Source organism: Heptranchias perlo, chromosome 4, assembly GCF_035084215.1.
Source record: "Heptranchias perlo isolate sHepPer1 chromosome 4, sHepPer1.hap1, whole genome shotgun sequence".
Classification (NCBI taxonomy): Eukaryota; Metazoa; Chordata; class Chondrichthyes; order Hexanchiformes; family Hexanchidae; genus Heptranchias; species Heptranchias perlo.
In genome coordinates, this window is record NC_090328.1 from 59,364,510 (window position 1) to 59,384,184 (window position 19,675).

Genomic DNA, 19,675 nt, shown 5'->3' on the forward strand with positions numbered 1-19,675 from the left:
AGTGGTCAGTCATTAATCAAAGGTTAACAGTTTACAGTTCAGCAAAATAAGCCACACACTCAGGAAAATACGCAACACAACCTGCAGAGCATGATGGTTAGCAGCTTTAATAAAGAGATGTCAATTTTTCCTTATTTCCAATAGTCTTACATCAAGGGGTAGGTCAATGGTAAAAGGGAGTTATCTATGTGGTGATGTAGGAGATAAAATTCCCCCATTGTTTTTGCTACAATCAATGAGATTTCCAGGCTTATACTAATGCCAACTCTTTCATTTAAAATTATCAATGGCAGGAATTTGCTAGCATTTCCACATTATTGTAGCTGCTTAATAGCTGCAGACATTGGACTAGTTCCCAGAGTGAATGGTTACTCACAGTATGGGTGTAAAAATGGTGAACAAATAGAGTTTTAGAAACTTGTCAGATACTAGTTTCCTTATTCCATACCCCATAATCTATATTTCAATAATAGCAACGTTGACTACTGAGAAACAAATGTAGACTACAGATGCAGGGACATAAAACCATGTAATAAGTCCCACATATTTGGCAGTGAGTAGAATTATTCATGATATCACACTAACTTGTTCGAACCACACTAAAGAAAGAGCTTGCATTAACTAGCGCCCTCCGACAGTGCAGCACTTCCTTAGTGCTGCACTGAAGTGTCAGCCGAGATTATGTGCTCAAGTCTCTGAAGTGGGACTTGAACCCAGACGCAAGAGTGCTACAACTGAGTGAAGGCTGACACCTAAGAAGTCATATAGCAGCTTAGCTCATTTAAATGATTCAAGATGCCTTTCTTCAGTATATTTCAAACATAATGTACCGTGGAGAATCATGCAGAATCCTCATGGTTAGGGGTATTGCCTGAATTACCAAATTGTGACCATCAGTGTTACATTACTTTCTGGACTAGGAGATATCCCTTGTTTACAGAAGGAGTAAGGCTGTCTCACAGCTTCTACTTAGTTTCCTTTAGAAGATGGGTGGGGGCGGGGGTAGGGGGAGTTGGTTTCTGTAATGGGAAAAAATTACAGTAAATGTAACCCTGGCTAGAATCATAGGTTACAGCATGGAAGGAGGCCGTTTGGCCCATTGAGTCTGTGCCGGCTCTATGCAAAAGTAATCCAGCTAGTCCCACTCCCCCACCCTATCCCCGTAGCCCTGCAATTCTTTTCCTTTCAAGTACTTATCCAGTTCCCCTTTAAAGGCTATGATTGAATCTGCCTCCACCACCCACCCTGGCAGTGCATTCCAGATCCTAACCATTCGCTGTGTTTTTTTTTAAAAGTTTTTCCTCATGTCACCCTTGGTTCTTTTGCCAAGCACTTTGAATCTATGTCCTCTGGCTCTTGACCCTTCCACCAATGGGAACAGTTTCTCTCTATCTACTCTGTCAAGACCCTTCATGATTTTGAATACCTGTATCAAATCTCCTTTCAACCTTCTCTGTTCCAAGGAGAACAACCCCAGCTTCTCCAGTCTATCCACGTAACTAAAGTCCCCCATCCCTGAAATCACTCTAGTAAATCTCTTCTGCACCCTCTCTAAGGCCTTCACATCTTTCCTAAAGTGTGGTGCCCAGAACTGGACACAATACTCCAGTTGTGGCCAAACCAGTGTTTTATAAAGGTTCATCATGACTTCCTTGCTTTTGTACTCTATGCCTCTATTTATAAAGCCCAGGATCCCGTATGCTTTTTTAACTCTTTTCTCAACCTGCCCTGCCACCTTCAACGATTTATGTACATATACCCCCAGATCTTTCTGTTCCTTTACCCCTTTCAGAATTGTGCCCTTTAGTTTATATTGCCTCTCCTCATTCTTCCTACCGAAATGTATCACTTCACATTTTTCTCCGTTAAATTTCATCTGCCACGTGTCCGCCCATGCCACCACCCTGTATATATCTTGAAGTCTATCACTATCCTCCTCACTGTTCACTACACTTCCAAGTTTTGTGTCATCCACAAATTTTGAAATTGTGCCCTGTACACCCAAGTCCAAGTCATTAATATGTATCAAGAAAAGCAGGGGCCCAAGTACCGACTCCTGGGGACACCACTGTACACCTCCCTCCAGTCCGGTAATCTCTGTTTGCTTTTACTTAGCCAATCCTGTATCAATGCTGCTTCTGCCCCTTTTATTCCATGGGCTTCAATCTTGATGACAAGCCTATTATGCGGCACTTTATCAAACGCCTTTTGAAAGTCCATATACACCACATCAACTGCATTGCCCTCATCCACCCTTTGTTACCTCATCAAAAAACTCTATCAAATTAGTTAAACACGATTTGCCTTTAACAAATCCGTGCTGGCTTTCCCTAATCAATCCACACTTGTCCAAGTGACTGCTAATTCTGGCTTGGATTATTGTTTCTAAAAGTTTCCCCACCAGCGTGGTTAAACTGACTGGTCTATAATTGCTGGGTTTATCCTTACACCCTTTTTTTGAACAAGGGTGTAAGATTTGCAATTCTCCAGTCCTCTGGCACCACCCCCGTATCTAAGGATGTTTGGAAGATTATGGCCAGTACCGCTGCAATTTCCACCCTTACTTCCCTTAGCAACCTAGGATGCATCCCATCTGGATCGGTAGACTTACATACTTTTAAGTAAAGCTAGCCTTTGTAGTACCTCCTCTTTATCAATTTTAGCCCATCCAGTATCTCAACTAGATCTTCCTTTACTGAAACTCTAGCAGCATCTTCTTCCTTGATAAAGACAGATGCAAATTACACATTTAGTACCTCAGCCATGCCCTCTGCCTCCTTTTTGGTCCCTAATCGGCCCCACCCCTCCTCTTACTACCCGTTTTCTGTTTACATGCCTGTAGAAGACTTTCGGATTCCCTTTTATGTTGGCCACCAGTCTATTCTCATTCTCTCTCTTTGCCCCTCTTGTTTCCTTTTTCACTTCCCCTCTGAACTTTCTATATTCATCTTGGTTCTCACTTGTATTATCAACCTGACATCTGTCATACGCCCCTTTTTTTCTGCTTCATCTTATTTAGGGTTTAAAATGTAGGTGACCATCATTTCTAAGGTTATCTTTTTTAAGAGCTGTAATGAGACAGGTTATTAGCTCTTATAAATCAAAGGGGTTCCTGTGTAAAAAGGGAAATGTCTGCTTAAAATTTGCTCTGCAATCGATCAGCCTTTTCCTCCTCAAGCTGATAGAGGTCTTTAATGTGACCTGATAAGGGTCATTAAGCTTATGAAAGGGTTTGCTAGGGTAGACGTAGAGAAGATGGTTCCATTAGCGGTGGAGATCCAAACTAAGGGCCGTAAATATAAGACAGTCACCAATAAATCCAATAGGGAATTCAGGAGAAACTTCTTTACCCAGAGAGTAGTTAGAATGTGAAATGTAGAATCACTACTACAAGGTGTATTTGAGGCGACCAGCATGGATGCATTTAAGGGGAAGCTAGATAAACACATGAGGGAGAAAGGAATAGAAGGATATGTTGTTGGGGTTAGGTGAAGTCGGGAGGGAGGAGGCTTGTGTGAAGCATAAACATTGGCATGGACCCATTGGGCTAAATAGAATGTACAGCACAGAAACAGGCTATGTGTCAGTCCTCTTTTGGCAATGGCAAACGCCTCTGTGTGCAATTGAACGCACATGGTCCAGACGCTGTTTGTTTTTTATTGGTAACGTTAGCTAAATAATACCTAGGTATTAAATGAGAGAGTACCTGTACTTATTTAGCAAAATGGTACTGTAGTTGCAGTGTTCCATGCTTTTTTAAATCTGTATTTAATTTTTGACAGTACACAAAAAAAGCACTCAACGTTTTGTTAAAAGACCATTCAAGATCAGAGTCCTTTATTCACACTTGCTGAATTCAAATTGTTTACCAATTTATAAAATCCAAGAATATGTGGACGTTCGTGTTGGAGTGAAGCAGTCATGTTGGAACAGATTCTGCTTTAGTGGTACTGTATGGATATGCTGACAATCTATCTAGCATCTAATTGTGAGAAGGTGACATTAAAACCTACATTTCAATCTACTTGGCATCAAACTAGTGGTTATGTAGACCACACACTACTGGCATTTAAGGGTCCTTTGTCATGAATAAAGCTGGAGGATTGCTCTTGGGGCCGACTCATGAAACTAGCTTGCAAGAGCACAACCCACTTTGGTGTGGATTAACTAGTAAGCCATAATTTTTTTCATGGCTAGGTTCATCTTTTTTTTTTCATTTATTTTAATTAACTTTAATTGATGCTTTTATTTTTAACCCTTCACAGTACTGGTTATGTTAAACACCATACATTCAGCAAGATGCGGGATGTTTCATATTCATTTTCCTCTATTTGTTGTTTTGTTGCAAGAGTTGTTGCTTGGACTTGCTTTCTCAAGTTTCCATTTCATTATAAAGTATTGGGGGTAAGATTTATGGTTAGGATAGTGACTTCAAACACCAACTTGTGACCTGAATAATTTAAAACACTGCTGGATCCTCTTTCTTTTCTTTTCATTCCCTTTCCTGAAGATAGTATTGGGGAACATTTCCACAATGCATCAGCCCATCATTGCCGGCTCAAATAATCATAGAGTCATAGAGTTATACAGTACAGATAGAGGCCCTTCGGCCCATCGTGTCCGCGCCGGCCATCAGCCCTGTCTACTCTAATCCCATATTCCAGCATTTGGTCCGTAGCCTTGTATGCTATGGCATTTCAAGTGCTCATCCAAATGCTTCTTGAATGTTGTGAGGGTTCCTGCCTCCACAACCCTTTCAGGCAGTGAGTTCCAGACTCCAACCACCCGCTGGGTGAAAAAGTTCTTTCTCAAATCCCCTCTAAACCTCCCGCCTTTTACCTTGAATCTATGTCCCCTTGTTATAGTACCCTCAACGAAGGGAAAAAGCTCCTTAGTATCCATCCTATCTGTGCCCCTCATAATTTTGTACACCTCAATCATGTCCCCCCTCAGCCTCCTCTGCTCCAAGGAAAACAAACCCAATCTTCCCAGTCTCTCTTCATAGCTGAAGCGCTCCAGCCCTGGTAACATCCTGGTGAATCTCCTCTGCACCCTCTCCAAAGCGATCACATCCTTCCTGTAGTGTGGCGACCAGAACTGCACACAGTACTCCAGCTGTGGCCTAACCAGTGTTTTATACAGCTCCATCATAACCTCCTTGCTCTTATATTCTATGCCTCGGCTAATAAAGGCAAGTATCCCATATGCCTTCTTTACCACCTTATCTACCTGTTCCGCCGCCTTCAGGGATCTGTGAACTTGCACACCAAGATCCCTCTGACCCTCTGTCTTGCCTAGGGTCCTCCCATTCATTGTGTATTCCCTTGCCTTGTTAGTCCCTCCAAAGTGCATCACCTCGCACTTTTCCGGGTTAAATTCCATTTGCCACTGTTCCGCCCATCTGACCAACCCATCTATATCGTCCTGCAGACTGAGGCTATCCTCCTCGCTATTTACCACCCTACCAATTTTTGTATCATCAGCGAACTTACTGATCATACCTTTTACATTCATATCCAAGTCATTAATGTAGACCACAAACAGCAAGGGACCCAGCACCGATCCCTGTGGTACCCCACTGGCCACAGGCTTCCAGTCACAAAAACAACCTTCGACCATCACCCTCTGCCTTCTGCCACTAAGCCAGTTTTGTATCCAAAGTGCCAAGGCACCCTGGATTCCATGGGCTCGTACCTTCTTGACCAGTCTCCTGTGGGGGACTTTATCGAAGGCCTTACTGAAATCCATGTATACCACATCCACTGCGTTACCCTCATCCACACGCCTAGTCACCCCCTCAAAAAATTCAATCAAATTAGTCAGACATGATCTTCCCTTGACAAAGCCATGTTGACTATCCCTGATTAATCCTTGCTTCTCCAAGTGGAGACTAATTTTGTCCTTCAGAATTTTTTCCAATAATTTTCCTACCACTGATGTTAGGCTCACTGGCCTGTAGTTCCCCGGTTTTTCCCTACTCCCCTTCTTGAATAATGGTATTACATTAGCGGTTCTCCAGTCCTCTGGCACATCCCCTGTGGCCAGAGAGGTTCTGAATATATGTGTCAGAGCCCCCGCAATCTCCTCCTTTGCCTCACACAGTAGCCTGGGATACATTTCGTCCGGGCCTGGGGATTTATCCATTTTTAGGCCTGCTAAAACCGCCAATACCTCCTCCCGCTCGATGTTAATATGTTCGAGTATATCACAGTCCCCCTGCCGTATTTCTATGTCTACATCGTCCTTCTCCATGATCATGTCTAATACTAAACAGTGAGTATCAGCAGACGTTTTGGGCCCGATATTAGGAGGGAGGCGGGTTGCCAGCGGGGGGGGTGACTGGGCGTGTGGGTAACCCGCCCAATAAAATCGGTGGGTTCCCCACGCGATCGTAAGTAAATTGAAGCCACTTACCTGTGCTTCCGGGTTTCGTGCTCGAAAGCCGCGCAGCGGACGGACTGCGCACCCGCATCATAGGCTATCAGCTGGAGGAGCTCTATTTAAAGGGGCAGTCCTCCACTGACTGACGCTGCAGAAAATAGGCAAAATTACAGCATGGAGCAGCCCGGGGGCAGGCTGCTCCCAGGTTTAATGATGCCTCACTCCGGGTCCTACTGGGTGGGGTGAGGAGGAGGGGGAGGACAGAGATCTTCTCCGAGCCGGATGGAAGGAGGTGGCCTGCCTCTGCCACCATGAAGGCCTGGCTCGAGGTGGCAGAGGAAGTCACCAGCACCACCAACATATCACGCACCTGCATACAGCGCAGGAGGCGCTTCAGTGACCTAAGTAGGTCAGCCGAAGAGAGTACGCTTATTCATTCCCCTACACTCCGTCTGCCACATCACCGCCCCCACCCCACATCTCCTCTGCACTGCCAACACTACTCTATCCCAATACTCCTCACACCCACTCAAAGCTCATCCTCATCTTACCTGCACTTACTCACCTCGCCAGTATTCATCCCATCACTATCACTCAACCCAATACTCATACAATCTCATGGCTCTATCTCACACTCACCCCCTGATGCATCTCTTTCACAGTCAGCTTCACCCAACCTGCCACTACCTGTGCTGCAGCCACAGGGCATGCATCACATATGTGTAGTAGGAAGTGTAAGGCAAACGTGTCGTGAGCATGAAGGAGATGCACAAGGGTGTTTGAGGGTTTGTCATGGTTTTTACTTATATTTGATTTCTGATCAACTCACATTACATATTATATTGTCACCACTACTGCCACGTCTTGGCCGTTCTTGACTGGCTTGTGCTATAATGCTCTTTCATGAGGTTCTCCATGAACACCCTTGATGCCACCCATTGGGTCACCCTACAGTGGGTGTACGTGTAGTTGCACGACTACTTTGTGCAGGTGCCTGTTGCGCAGCACTGTGTTGTGGAGCTCCACGTGGTGGAGGTGGACGGCATGCCTGGGGAGGCTGGTGATGGTGGTCTTCCTCCGATGGAGTGATGAATGCAGCAAAGGAACCCCCCCCCATCCTGACGGTGTGAGGGGGTCCACAAAGTAGGTAAATGTATTTGGACAGCAGAGTTTAGGGTATGATTTTAATAATTTTGAGTGTGGAGACAACGGTGTGGCAGGCAAAACTTTGTCTGAGGTGACAGAGTGCCCTGCTGCAATGAATGACGGTTTACCCCGCACCTGTTAAATGGACCTTTGCAGCTGCCACTTGCTGCTGGCTGCAACACGTCTGTTTAAACAGGGAGTGTTTCCCCCAGCATGGGAAACACGCTCAAAGTAGTCCAAAATCCGAATCCTCCTAAAACCTCCAACTAATGAGGTCTGTAAACGACCTCAAGTACCCAGATAATGATCTTAAGTGGGATCCCGCCAGCTTTGATTGCCGGTGGGAGTTCCACATGCGGGGGCTGCGCGCACACTGATTCGCGTCATTGGGGAACCCGGAAGTGGGTGGGTTGGAGCCGGGCTCCGGACCCGCTCCGGGAATCCCCAATTTTAGGAGCCTGCCTGCCACGAACACACCCGCTCGGCCATCCAAAAATTGACCCCTTTGACTCTCAGAATCCTGCCCTCGTTAATTATCGAAATGCAAATGCAAAAGCTTTTCAGCAGTTGAGGTTGGGCTTGGGAGCCAAGGCTGATATATTTTTGTAATTTCTCTTTCTTCACCCTCCCTCATGCTAAGATCAATTGCAGTACCCCCAGAACCTCCGTGGTTGAGATCAGCTGATCTCAAGGATTGAACCTGGGACCTAATGTGTGGCTCAGTTCTATACTAGGTGGCCCACTTTTCATACTTCAACCAGATTTAATTCCTTGTGAGAAACCAGGTTCCTTTTTTAAAAAAAATAACAAGTTTGAGATTGTGTGTATTTTTTCTTTGTGTACCAATAAGAGGCATATCAGCCTTTTTTAGATTAGATAAAACTTGACAGGAGATTCCTTTTTGCAAGTTTGATTTTTAAAATGACTTGTGTGGGAAACCAATAGAGTATTGGGCTTTATTACTGTCTAGTTTATTAGGTTTTATTAGAGACCTATATTAAAATCTTTTGCACAATTGTAGAAAGTATTTTGGGTTTCTGTAGCCACTTTTACACTGTATAGGAGCCAATTTCAGAGACACTCCTTCTGGCAGTCTCTTTCTGGCAGCTGCACTCCATAGTGCAAATAAGTCCAGCTCCCTTATCTCAAAGCCAATAGACTCACAAGAACATGGATCTATAATTCTGCTGTTAGGCCAAGGAAGCCAACTTCAGTCATGTAAAAACAGTAAATGCTGGAAACACTCAGCAGGTCAGGCAGCATCAATGGATAGAGAAACATAGTTAACGTTTCAGGTCGATGAACAGCTTTTAAGCAAACACAGAGCCATAGGAAAAGGTGGGGGTGGAGCAGGGAAAGAACTGTGATAAGGTGGAGGGCAGGAATGATTAAATGACAGAAGGGATGATGATAAGGAGGTGATAATGGGACAAACATGGAAACAAAAGATGGGTCCAGAGGTGGCGTAAATGGTTAAAGAATGTCCAAGAGAAAATGGGAGGTGTGGTTACGATCTAAAGTTGTTAAACTCAATATTAAGGCTGTAAAATGCCTAGTAGAAAGATGAGGTGCTTTGAGATTGCATTGAGCTTCATTGGAACAGTGTAGGAGGCCGTGGACAGAGAGGTCAGAGTGGGATGGAGGGAGGATTAAAGTGGCAATCAACCGGAAGCTCGGAATCATGCTTGCAGACTACTGAGTGTTTCCAGCATTTTCTGTTTTTATTTCAGATTTACAACATCCGCAATATTTTGCTTTTGCTTTAGTCGTGTAAACGTAGGGAGTTGGTCCTGCAGATTTGTTTGCTGGATTTTCCCTAAAAGCGGAACCCAGTGTGCCTGCAGGGATCCGCTCCCCAGTCTAAGTATAAATGCAGGAGACATTCTCTCCCAAAATAGGTTGTGGTGTCGAGCACAAATATGATATTGTCTTGTGATTATTTTGTCCTACAAATTCACTTCACTGAGCTTATTTAAATTCTATTTTGGCAACCTATTTGCAAATGGCCCTGATTCTAGATCAACTGCAGATGATAAGTGTCACTTGTAGGGAGTTTATGAATTTAACTGACCTGAAATTGACATGCTAGATGTGGTTGTGGCAGGGGAGCAGATAGATTATAGTGATATGGAATGAATGAATCAAATTACGATGGGTTTTGTATACACCTAAATTCCTCCATACGTTTATTTTTTTAAACTTGCCATAACTATGCCTCTCAAGTTACATGTTTTATTTTTAGGTATTCCTGCATCATGCACCATTTCCTGGTTGTGGATGGTCCCAGCTCCGCCATCTTTTCCTCCCTTCCACTTGGAATACAAACTCACATTTTACTGCTCCATGGCGCTGGACCATGACACTAGGAAACCTAACACTGCTGTCAAAATGAATCTCATCTAAACTAGTAATGTTTTAGATTGCCATAAAGCAGCATTCTGTAACACTCATCAACTTAATATGTCCCCCCCTCCCCCTAAAATTGCAGATTTATTTTAATAATAGAACCACTGTGTCTAGAGATTATGGATTTATTGGCATTTGGTCTCTCCGGCACTTTCTTGATGTCTTGAGGCACAACACTGAATAAATCTAAAAACTCTATGGTTGTGGTGCGTTGCTTTATAGTTTTCGTATTACAGCAACATGACTTCACTCGGTATCAGTAGCTCTTGTGTTGTGTCCAGATAGCCAATTTTTAGAAAGGAAGCTAGCCAACATTTGCTCGTGGTTTAAACATTTCTTTAAAACCAAAATAAATCAGAGTCCTGGACTGTGCCCCACATTTCCAATAGGCATTATTTGAAATCATTAGATTAGAAATGCATAACTCATTTTATAAAGAAAAAATAATTTGCATTTCTTCTGCGCCTTTCACGACCTCCAGATGCCCCAAAGCGCTTTATAGCCAACAAAGTACTTTTTGAAGTGTAGTCACTGTTGTATAAGGGAAAAGATAGAGAGGTTATGTTTGTACTGGACAACAGCACTTGATTTTATATGGTTGGTATTATTTGACAATGCCAGCTTGCAATTCCTCAAGCAATATTGAGGAGTAAGTGCTCACTAATGTTACCATGTCAAATGCTTACTCAGGAGGGCTGATTTTAACCCCCCGCATCCAACGAGAACGGGGCATGCAGGGGATTAAAATAGCGGCAGTGTCCTACTATCCGGCTTGGTGCCACGCTCCCATGGCTGTAATTTTAACTCCCGGGTTTCAGGAGGCGAGGGCCTCGTTAAATGCAGAAGTTGGGTTCTGATGATGTACTTCAGAACCCGTCGCAACTTTAACATGCAATTGCGTACTCACCAGGAACACTGGAGCACCAAGGAGCAGCATGCAGAGAACATATATACGAACATACGAATTAAGAGCGGGAGTAGGCCATTCGGCCCCTCGAGCCTGCTCTGCCATTTGATAAGATCATGGCTGATCTGATTGTGACCTCAACCCTACTTTACTGTCTACCTACTATAACCTTTGACTCCTTTGTTAATCAGGAATCTATCTAACTTAGCCTTAAAAATATTCAATGACCCTGCCTCCACTGCTCTCTGGGGAAGGGAGTTCCATAGACTCACGACCCTCAGAGAAAAAAAATTCTCCTCATCTCATTCTTAAATGGGAGACCCCTTATTTTTGAACTGTGGCCCCTAGTTCTAGTCTCTCCCACAAGGGGAAACATCCTCTCAGCATCTACCCCTTCTAGTCCCCCCAGGATCTTATATGTTCCAATAAGATCACCTCTCATTCTTCTAAACTCCAATGTATACAGGCTCAACTTGTCCATCCTTTCCTCATAAGATAACCCCTTCATCCCAGGAATCAGTTGAGTGAACCTTCTCTGAACCGTCTCCAAAGCAAATATGTCCTTTCTTAAATAAGGAGACTAAAACTGCACACAGTATTCTAGATGTGGTCTCACCAATGCCCTGTACAACTGTGGCAAAACATCTCTACTTTTATATTCCATCCCCCTTGCAATAAATGACAACATTCCATTTACCTTCCTAATCACTTGCTGTACCTGCATACTAACTTTTTGTGATTCATGTACTAGGACCCAGAGATGTAAGGGGAAAAAAGTAATGCCAAGCCAGAGAAGGAGATATTAGGAGGGAAGAGGTGGGTTTTAAAGAGGGTCTTGAAGGAAAAAGGGAGGTGGAGAGATGGAGGGGTTTACGAAGGAAATTCCAGAGCACGGGGCCAAAGGCGAATGAAGTATTGACTGCCAATAGTGGTGTGAAGGAAGAAGGACGCACGAGGCTGGAGTCTGAGGAAACGATTCTTGAAAACTTGAACATGTTTTGAGTGACTTGAACTACACTGAAATGCGTGATTCAAAAAATGAGGCGGCTTAAGGACAGTTTAAATTCTGATATCAGGAATTCATTGAACATAAAGGAAAACAGACCTAGCAAAATATAACTGATGTGATTATAATATGTCAACAAATGATTGAATGGACTTAATAAAATGAGCACAATTTTCTAGTGAACCGTATGATGTTCTATTGTGGTGTAGTGCCTCTTGGAACAGTCAAATCACAGAACAAAAAAACACTGTCGATCCAGATTTTCAACCAATCAGATCCCATTGTGATTTTCATATGCTAACAAAGAATGTCTTGGGCATACAGTTGCCATGACAGTTCCCCATCTCCACTATCGATACCCCTAAAAATAAAATTTATAATATAATGCTACTCTCGAACTATCGCATCTTCTCTGACCTGAAATTTCCTATAGCTCAACATAAGCTAAACTAAAGACATCATTGTGATTTTCATCAGCACCTAAATACCAATGACTTCATAAATATCTCCAGTTTCCTGCTCATCTTAAACCAGGTGGTATGCAGTCTTAGCGATCTGCTTAATGTTGATGTGGAGATGCCGGTGATGGACTGGGGTGGACAAATGTAAGGAATCTTACATCAGGTTATAGTCCAACAGTTTTATTTGAAAATCACAAGCTTTCGGAGGCTCTCTCCTTCGTCAGGTGAGTGACTCACCTGACGAAGGAGAAAGCCTCCGAAAGCTTGTGATTTTCAAATAAAACTGTTGGACTATAAGCTGGTGTTGTAAGATTCCTTACATTTGCTTAATGTTCAGCTTACTTTCCTATCCCGCATCCAGTCAGTCACAAAGACTGCAGTTTTCCACCTCCGTAACATTGCTCATTTGCGGTTCCAGCACACTTTTTTTGCCATTGAAATCCTAATCCGTGCCTTCATCATCTCTAGGATTGTCTTCTTGAATGGTCTCCTCTCTTCCCCCGTTATCAACCTCCAGTTAATCTAGAATTTTATGACCCAATTTCTTTTTTATACAAAGCCTTGCAAATCTCTTACCCCTGTTCTTGCCAAGCTTCACTTGTAGGTGGCAAAAAAAACAAAAATGGAGGTGGAGAGGCAGGTAATGTGTGAAAGACATACAGAACGAAAGAGGAAAGAGACATATTGAAAAAGTGTGAGAGGCAGAGTAAAAGACCAGGAGAAACTTGCACAAAAGGGGAATAGAGTAAGATTGATGCAGAGACAGCGAGAGTGTAAGAATATAGAAATGGAGAGTGTGGAAGGCAAACAAAAACAAACAGATTAAGTTTTAGAGAGAGATGAACAAAAAGATTACATTGTTCATGACCAGTACTATGGAGTATGAACAAAACTCTAATGCAAAGATAGAAAAATGCCCCACAGAGGCAGAAATGAAAGGGCCCATTGTGTTATAGTTGAAAGGTGATCAAGGCTTGGTCAAATGTAAAACTAAAAGGAAAAAGTTGACCAGTGGAGGAGGTTGAGGAAGGAGTTCCAGACAATAGGGCTGACACAGCTGAACGCTCTATCGCCAATGGTGAAGCAGATGTGGGTGGGTGATCCACAGAGAACCAAAATCAGAGAATCTGAGCACACAGGAGAGATTGTAAGACTGGAGAAGGTTGCAGAGGTGGAGAGAGTGAGAACAAATCTTGGAGGGATTTGTAATGATAAGGGTTTTAGATTTGTTGTATTTAGTAACAGGAAGCAAGGGTAGATCAGTGAAAATGGGGTAACGAGCAACCAGGTCAGGGTGTGGTGGCCAAGTTTTGGACAAATTGAAGTTTATTGAGACTGGAAAATATAAATATGTGAGGCCTGTCAAAGGCACATGGGCAGAACAACAATTTGTGTTAATATTTTCTTGAACTGTGAATATGTCTGACATTTATTGTTTAAAACTTTACTATTAGAAACAATCTTTAATAGTGTTTAACTACAGTAAATTGCATTGGGTGTTAACAAATAAGCAAGATGATAGTTAAGCACAGTAGCATTTGTAATTAATGCATATTTCAGCTGGGTAAAACCAAATGATTTGTTTTCTTGGGCCATTATCTGGATATTGCAGGGGGGAAAAGTGACGCAATTTAGTCTTCAAGTTTCGCCTGACATTGATACACTACACTGAAGACTGGAATTCCTTTAAATCTATAATGAGTGTTAGCAGATCCAAGTAAGATATTCACAGTAACAATCAAGTAAGTGTTTGATGTTTCCACTGCAATAGGGGAGTGCATTTATGTGAACAAGTGGGAAGTGATAGAGTACAGTATCTCTCTATGAAGTGGGTTCAGAGGGGTACAGTGCTTCTGTAAACTGGAGGGGGGGAGAAGGGGAAGAGTTATGCAAGAGTTATTGTTGAGGTAACTCTTGGAAGTGATGGTCTGGCTACTCTGTTGAAAATGTAAATGTCACTTTGTTTTTCCTTTTTGGTATAAAAATCTATTGATTGTGAAGTATGAAAGTGCTTAAAATGAACCAGAATGCATCATACTAATGAAAAAAATTAAAATTTCCAGTGGAGCATGCCCCTGGACCATCTAGAAATGCACCACCAGTTTTGTGCCTCCAACATTTTGATTTCTTTCTTCAGGCTTTTATGTGCTTTTTGTTTTCCTTCAATATAAGTGAAGTGAAGTGATGTTATGTTATGTATACCTCCTACTTAAATTATAAGCCTGTGTAACTACTCGTTTTCTCATGTCAGGACCATCCTTGAGTTGTCAGGTTATTTGGGGCTGTGTCAGCTTTTGGTAGTTTTCTAGGTTGACATTCCATGGGTACTGCAACTTTGTCATGTTTTATCAAACTACATCACAGTTTTTGACACAAATGAAGGTCATAAACTGACCTCTAAATGATCATTCATTGAGGGTACACAAGGATGGATGGAATTGTATAGTAAAAAGTTTGAGCCCTTATTTGACCAGTGGGTATCAACAAGGTAGTCCAAGGATTGAAATCCTTTTTAGCATGTCTTCTGGCCACATAGTTCTTGTAGGCTTCCAGAATGTGCCCATGGTGGTTTTTAAGTGGCACAGATAGAACCAAAGGCTCATATGCCTAACTGTTGTCCCAGAACCACTCAGTCACAACGCATATGCTATTGATGTAGTCATTGCTGCACATTTGCCGTGTAGATTCTGGTGCTGCAGGTACCTGTGAGAAGCTGAACTTTCCATAAATATCACCATGGGATTACCCTGCCATAGGGTGTTTCCCACTCTTCACCTTGCCATAATACCTAGGTCTATCATCAAGGATGAAGTAATTTCTTTACTTGGGAGGTTTGTTCACAGAAGAGATCTTTCTAATTTGGGTAGGTTCAGCAACTGCTAAGAGGTGGTCTGATCACTTGCTCTGCTTGAAGTTCAGGGTCTTCTCTTCCACAGAGATGCCTTCCTTTGCATATACCTTTGAGGTTATCCTCTTTCCCCCAAATAAACCATAGCCATGATCAATGATGTCTGGAAACTTTCAACCTGATATGCTTGCTCTCTCCCAGGAAATAATAGGTTGGATCATGTTAGGAATTTGTTCCTTCTCTCAACTTGGTGGAGGAGGCAATCCAAAAATAGGAATAACATCAGCCAGGAAGATCTGTAGTTGAGACTGACTGGTTCCACCACTGCCAGGAGCTGGAGGTTGCCCTTAAGAAAAACAATGATAGGATGTTCCAGTAATCACTGCGCAGTTGAATAGAAATATTCTTTTTGTAACTTTTGGGGCATAATGGACCTATTTGGATTTTATTGAGTTAATCAAATAGATATAGACAAGTTTTAAGGAGACTACATTTGCAAATGATTTGACTGTTATTGATGACTACGGTGGAAACACCTTCAACTACATTAATACGTTGAGGATATAAAGTGTCATTGTTTATATTTTTACAAGTGTAGAAAAAGATGCAGCGGAGACAGTAGTTCAGTTGTGCCAACTAGGGCACTGTTCTCAAGCATAATGTTCAGTTTTATCTGTATCCCTTTATCACTATCAGAAACTATATTGAGCAATTGAGAGCTTGGAAAAAAGTCATGTGGAACAATTTAAGTATCGTACTCGGAAGATTGCAGTTATTATTAGGGAAAAATTAAATTTTGAATATGGGTTGATTTGGTTTGCTGTTAAACAGATTTTCACAATGTTTAAAGTTCCATTCGTTGACCTAATGGAACTTTTGCGTTATACCATTTCTAAGGATTAGACTTCAACAGCTCTGGCATTTATTACAACTGTTTCACTGACTGAAAAGTTTAAAGATCTCTGGGAAAAATTAATAACTTTTCTGCAATTGATTGACGTGGAAAAGTGCTGAATGTTTAATTGATACAATTTGATTTTTTTTGCTCTGAATATTCTTAAGGCTTCATTCCCATCGGTTGCTGGTGTGCACGTGGAATGGATAGTTTATCATCTTTGTAATAAACCAAACCGAATACCATTTTTTGTGGCTAGTGAAATCCATACACTTTACAAATGAAAACATTATTTTTGTTTTAAACACAGAATACAGAAAAAGTTTTTGTGGAATTTAACCATGGAGAACTTTTAGAATTTTACAACAAGGTGAGTAATTCTTTATTTGTGGTAGATCTGTAAATTGTTGGTCCACATCCAGGTATTGACTTTCCAGCAAATATTAGTAATGGGCAGCACGCTTGTCATTTACCGTGAAAAATGTTTTGCATCTTGATTGAGTATTCAAATTATTTGCAAGAGTGCCATCTTTGCCTAAAGCAAACCCTTTTTGGCTCCCCGGTGGCTCAGCCACTTTATCCAGAGAGCTGCTGAGCCATACAATTAAGGTAGATCGCTGGTTTTTGAGCCTGTTGATCTCAGCCAGAATGGTGGTGAGGGACCTACTGCCACTCTGAGTTAGGAACGGGAAACCCGGGCAGCATTCCTGATCACTCTACAATTATACTTTCTAGATGTACACATGTGGACCTTTTGGTGAGGACAAATCCAACTTAGCTGTGATGCTCCTCCCTTCTTCCCTTCCTGAAAGAGTGACTGCTTCCTGAGTTACAATTCAACAGATACTAGATGCACTTTAGCACCTTAGCTAAGTGATTATTATTCATGTGTAAGCCTCATCAGTGAGTGATGGTAGGCTACCTGACTGGAGAGGGCATCACATTTGATCCCGATCGTGTCTGCACGGAACGTATGCACTTGTACTTTCCAGCATGGATCACTGGATAGCGATCAAGGGCAAGAATCCTGGCTGATTTCTCTCCTCCCAACCCAAATGTTCTGAAGCCAATTGTAATCCCCTACTGCCACCAAACTCAAATCAGGTAACTCAGCAAAGACTGGAGATTGAAATTGGCACTTCCTGATTTTATAGCTCAGTTCCTCACAGGATGAACTCATTGGGTGAATGGGGAAGCCTGTGGAGTTGCTTTCTAAATTTATTTTTAAAATATTGCCTTTCAAGACTAATGCTAGCCACTGTAAATTCAAGTCTAACTCCACCCATTTCCCAATTTGACCCACGTCCCACAGGTTGGAAATAAAGTCAGAAGAGAAAGTCATACTTGGTTGTTCTCTGGCACCTCTTGATGACAGCTACGTCATTGGTGTTGCCTGGGAGTAGACCAGGTCAGTAGACATGCTGCCAAATGCAATTATTTATCTTTGTCTCTGGAGTCAGGCATCAAACACCCTTCAAAGAAGAGTTTGATACCTCTGACAATGCTGTAGACATGTCATTTATATTAGGAAGGTGGCTCTGACCATGTGCTAGTCAACAAAAGCAACCCTGTAAGGTAAACAGGGTATGAGTCACTATGATATAGGGTACTTTGAACATCTGAGCCATGGGCCTCCTTTTTTTTCTTGAACACTCTATCCTAATTCTTCTTCCTTCAGGTGTATAACACTTCCCTTCACATAGTGGTCTGTAATGTATTCCTTATCCAGAATTTAAAACAACTTCATAACTCCAGTCTCAAATTCCACCTTACATTTTCCTTATGCTGAATTTTTTTTTAAATTGGATGTTTTATGAGTACATTAGAATCATAAGCTACAGTATTTACCATTCATTTCCTAATCAGTACGTTATCCCCTGCAACTTTTAATGTTTAATGGTATTATAAAATGTAATTTTGTTAAGCAGCAGGTGATTTATGAAAATGTAGTATATTCTGTTTGGGGCTGTGTTTTATATACACCTGTACAATAGGTAAGTTGATTGGATTTATCAAGCTGCTTGAAATTCTTACAGTTGACCTTAAGCAAATTGAACTCAATGAATATTGTCTTGCATCTTTCCACATCCCTTCCAATCAAATAGCAGCTGATATAATGTTTAATAACACAGAAGTTATTTAAAATGCACTTGTATTTTTCCAGCACTTAAGCTTTTAAAATAAATATTGTTTTTTTTATATATCTTCTATAGTTGGAAACCATACAAGCACAGTTGGACTCTCTTACATGAACAAGGTACACAGATCCTCCAAAAACACACTTGTCAACTGTAGGTTTAATAACTGAGGAGTTTTCATCTCAATATATGCTGCAGAAATTAAATGAACTGCCTCCATCAAGTAATGCCGCATAGTTATAAAGTTATCCCTATTAGATGTCTTTACAGGTCAATTGTTCTTGGCTTTCACATTGTTACTTAAAATTCAATAGCACATGAACTGAATGTCGAATTTCTAAAAGGTGCCCTCAGTTGATTCAGGATTATTGACCTCAATTAAGGATGCGTTGATGTTCTAACCAAGATTTGATTTTGGATTTATCCACTGGCAGAATGGGAAAGGATCTATTTGGTTTGAAAAGAAAAATTCAAATTGTAATATAGCTTTGGGAAGGATTAAATAGCAATAATGGTTTTCATTTGATATTGTCTTGTGAAGGCTGGAAGATTGATGGACTTAGCCTTCAATTTCCTTTTTCAGTATTCCAGCCTGTTGACCCTTTGGCATAATAGTATACACATATATCTGTTATTAATGAATTCCATGCCGTTAATATAGCAAACCTTTCTACCAAATTGCACTTCCTGTAGTTAAAAAATCTTTTTTTTTTGTTCTTGTCACATTTGCCATATTGTATGAGTAAAAGTTTTAAGTAACAACAGAAATATGTACATGTAACATCATGGTTGTATTACCTCCTGAATTAAGATGTCAGAATAACCTTGTTAGTGGACTGTAAATGGAAATGAACTTTCAGGCTAAAAATAATAGGATTGGAGCCTGACTTTTTAATAGAATCACTTGCACAAGCTGAAATAAATATGGAATTTGTTGATTTGCGGTGTGGATTTTTTTTACATGTACTGTGACAAGGTATCAATTTGATATGGATTGTATTGGGGTGGGTGGGGGAGAGTTATTATCTCCCCCACATTTATGGTCATGGAATTGCAACAGCAAAATGATTTATAGATGACCTTTGTACTTTTGACATTAATGATTCTTCATTCCATTCTATGTAATGATAAAGAGCAGCATCAGCTCCCATTTATATTGTGTTCTTGTTGGATCTTCAGTTATTTTTTCATGCTAGTCTCCTATCTTTAATTGATTTCCTAAGCAATATAAGATTGAATACCACAGAATTCTAGAGGTAATATAATTTTTAAATATTCATTTTATGTTTTTTTTTGTTCATCTCAGTGAGGAATGTCAGTGGGGATGAATTTCCTTTTTGTTTTAGTAGTCTAGATGAAATGTAAAGCTCTCTTGACATTAGTGGTTTTCAAACTTCTCTGTGGTTCCCGGTTGGTGATCAGGAGTAGGGTCTGGGTAATTTTCCCCTCCACAGTCAAGGGGCATTAATGCCAAGTGTATCCCTGTC

At 41.5% G+C, this 19,675-nt stretch overlaps 1 protein-coding gene across 3 annotated transcripts in view; it reads left to right on the top strand.

Annotated features, from left to right (window-relative positions):
* The window catches only part of commd10 (COMM domain containing 10), a 94,604-nt gene extending 75,478 nt beyond the window's left edge, over positions 1-19,126 (top strand). For 2 of the 3 annotated variants that reach the window (XM_067982993.1, XM_067982991.1), the window contains 2 exons: positions 16,361-16,420; positions 18,264-19,126. In XM_067982993.1, coding sequence (XP_067839094.1) covers positions 16,361-16,420; positions 18,264-18,302 — 99 coding nt within the window. In that variant the 3' untranslated portion in view covers positions 18,303-19,126. Of the gene's footprint in view, positions 1-16,360; positions 16,421-18,263 lie in introns of those variants that run through there. The other variant, XR_010962683.1, reaches the window with a different exon arrangement.
* Positions 19,127-19,675: the final 549 nt, after the last annotated feature.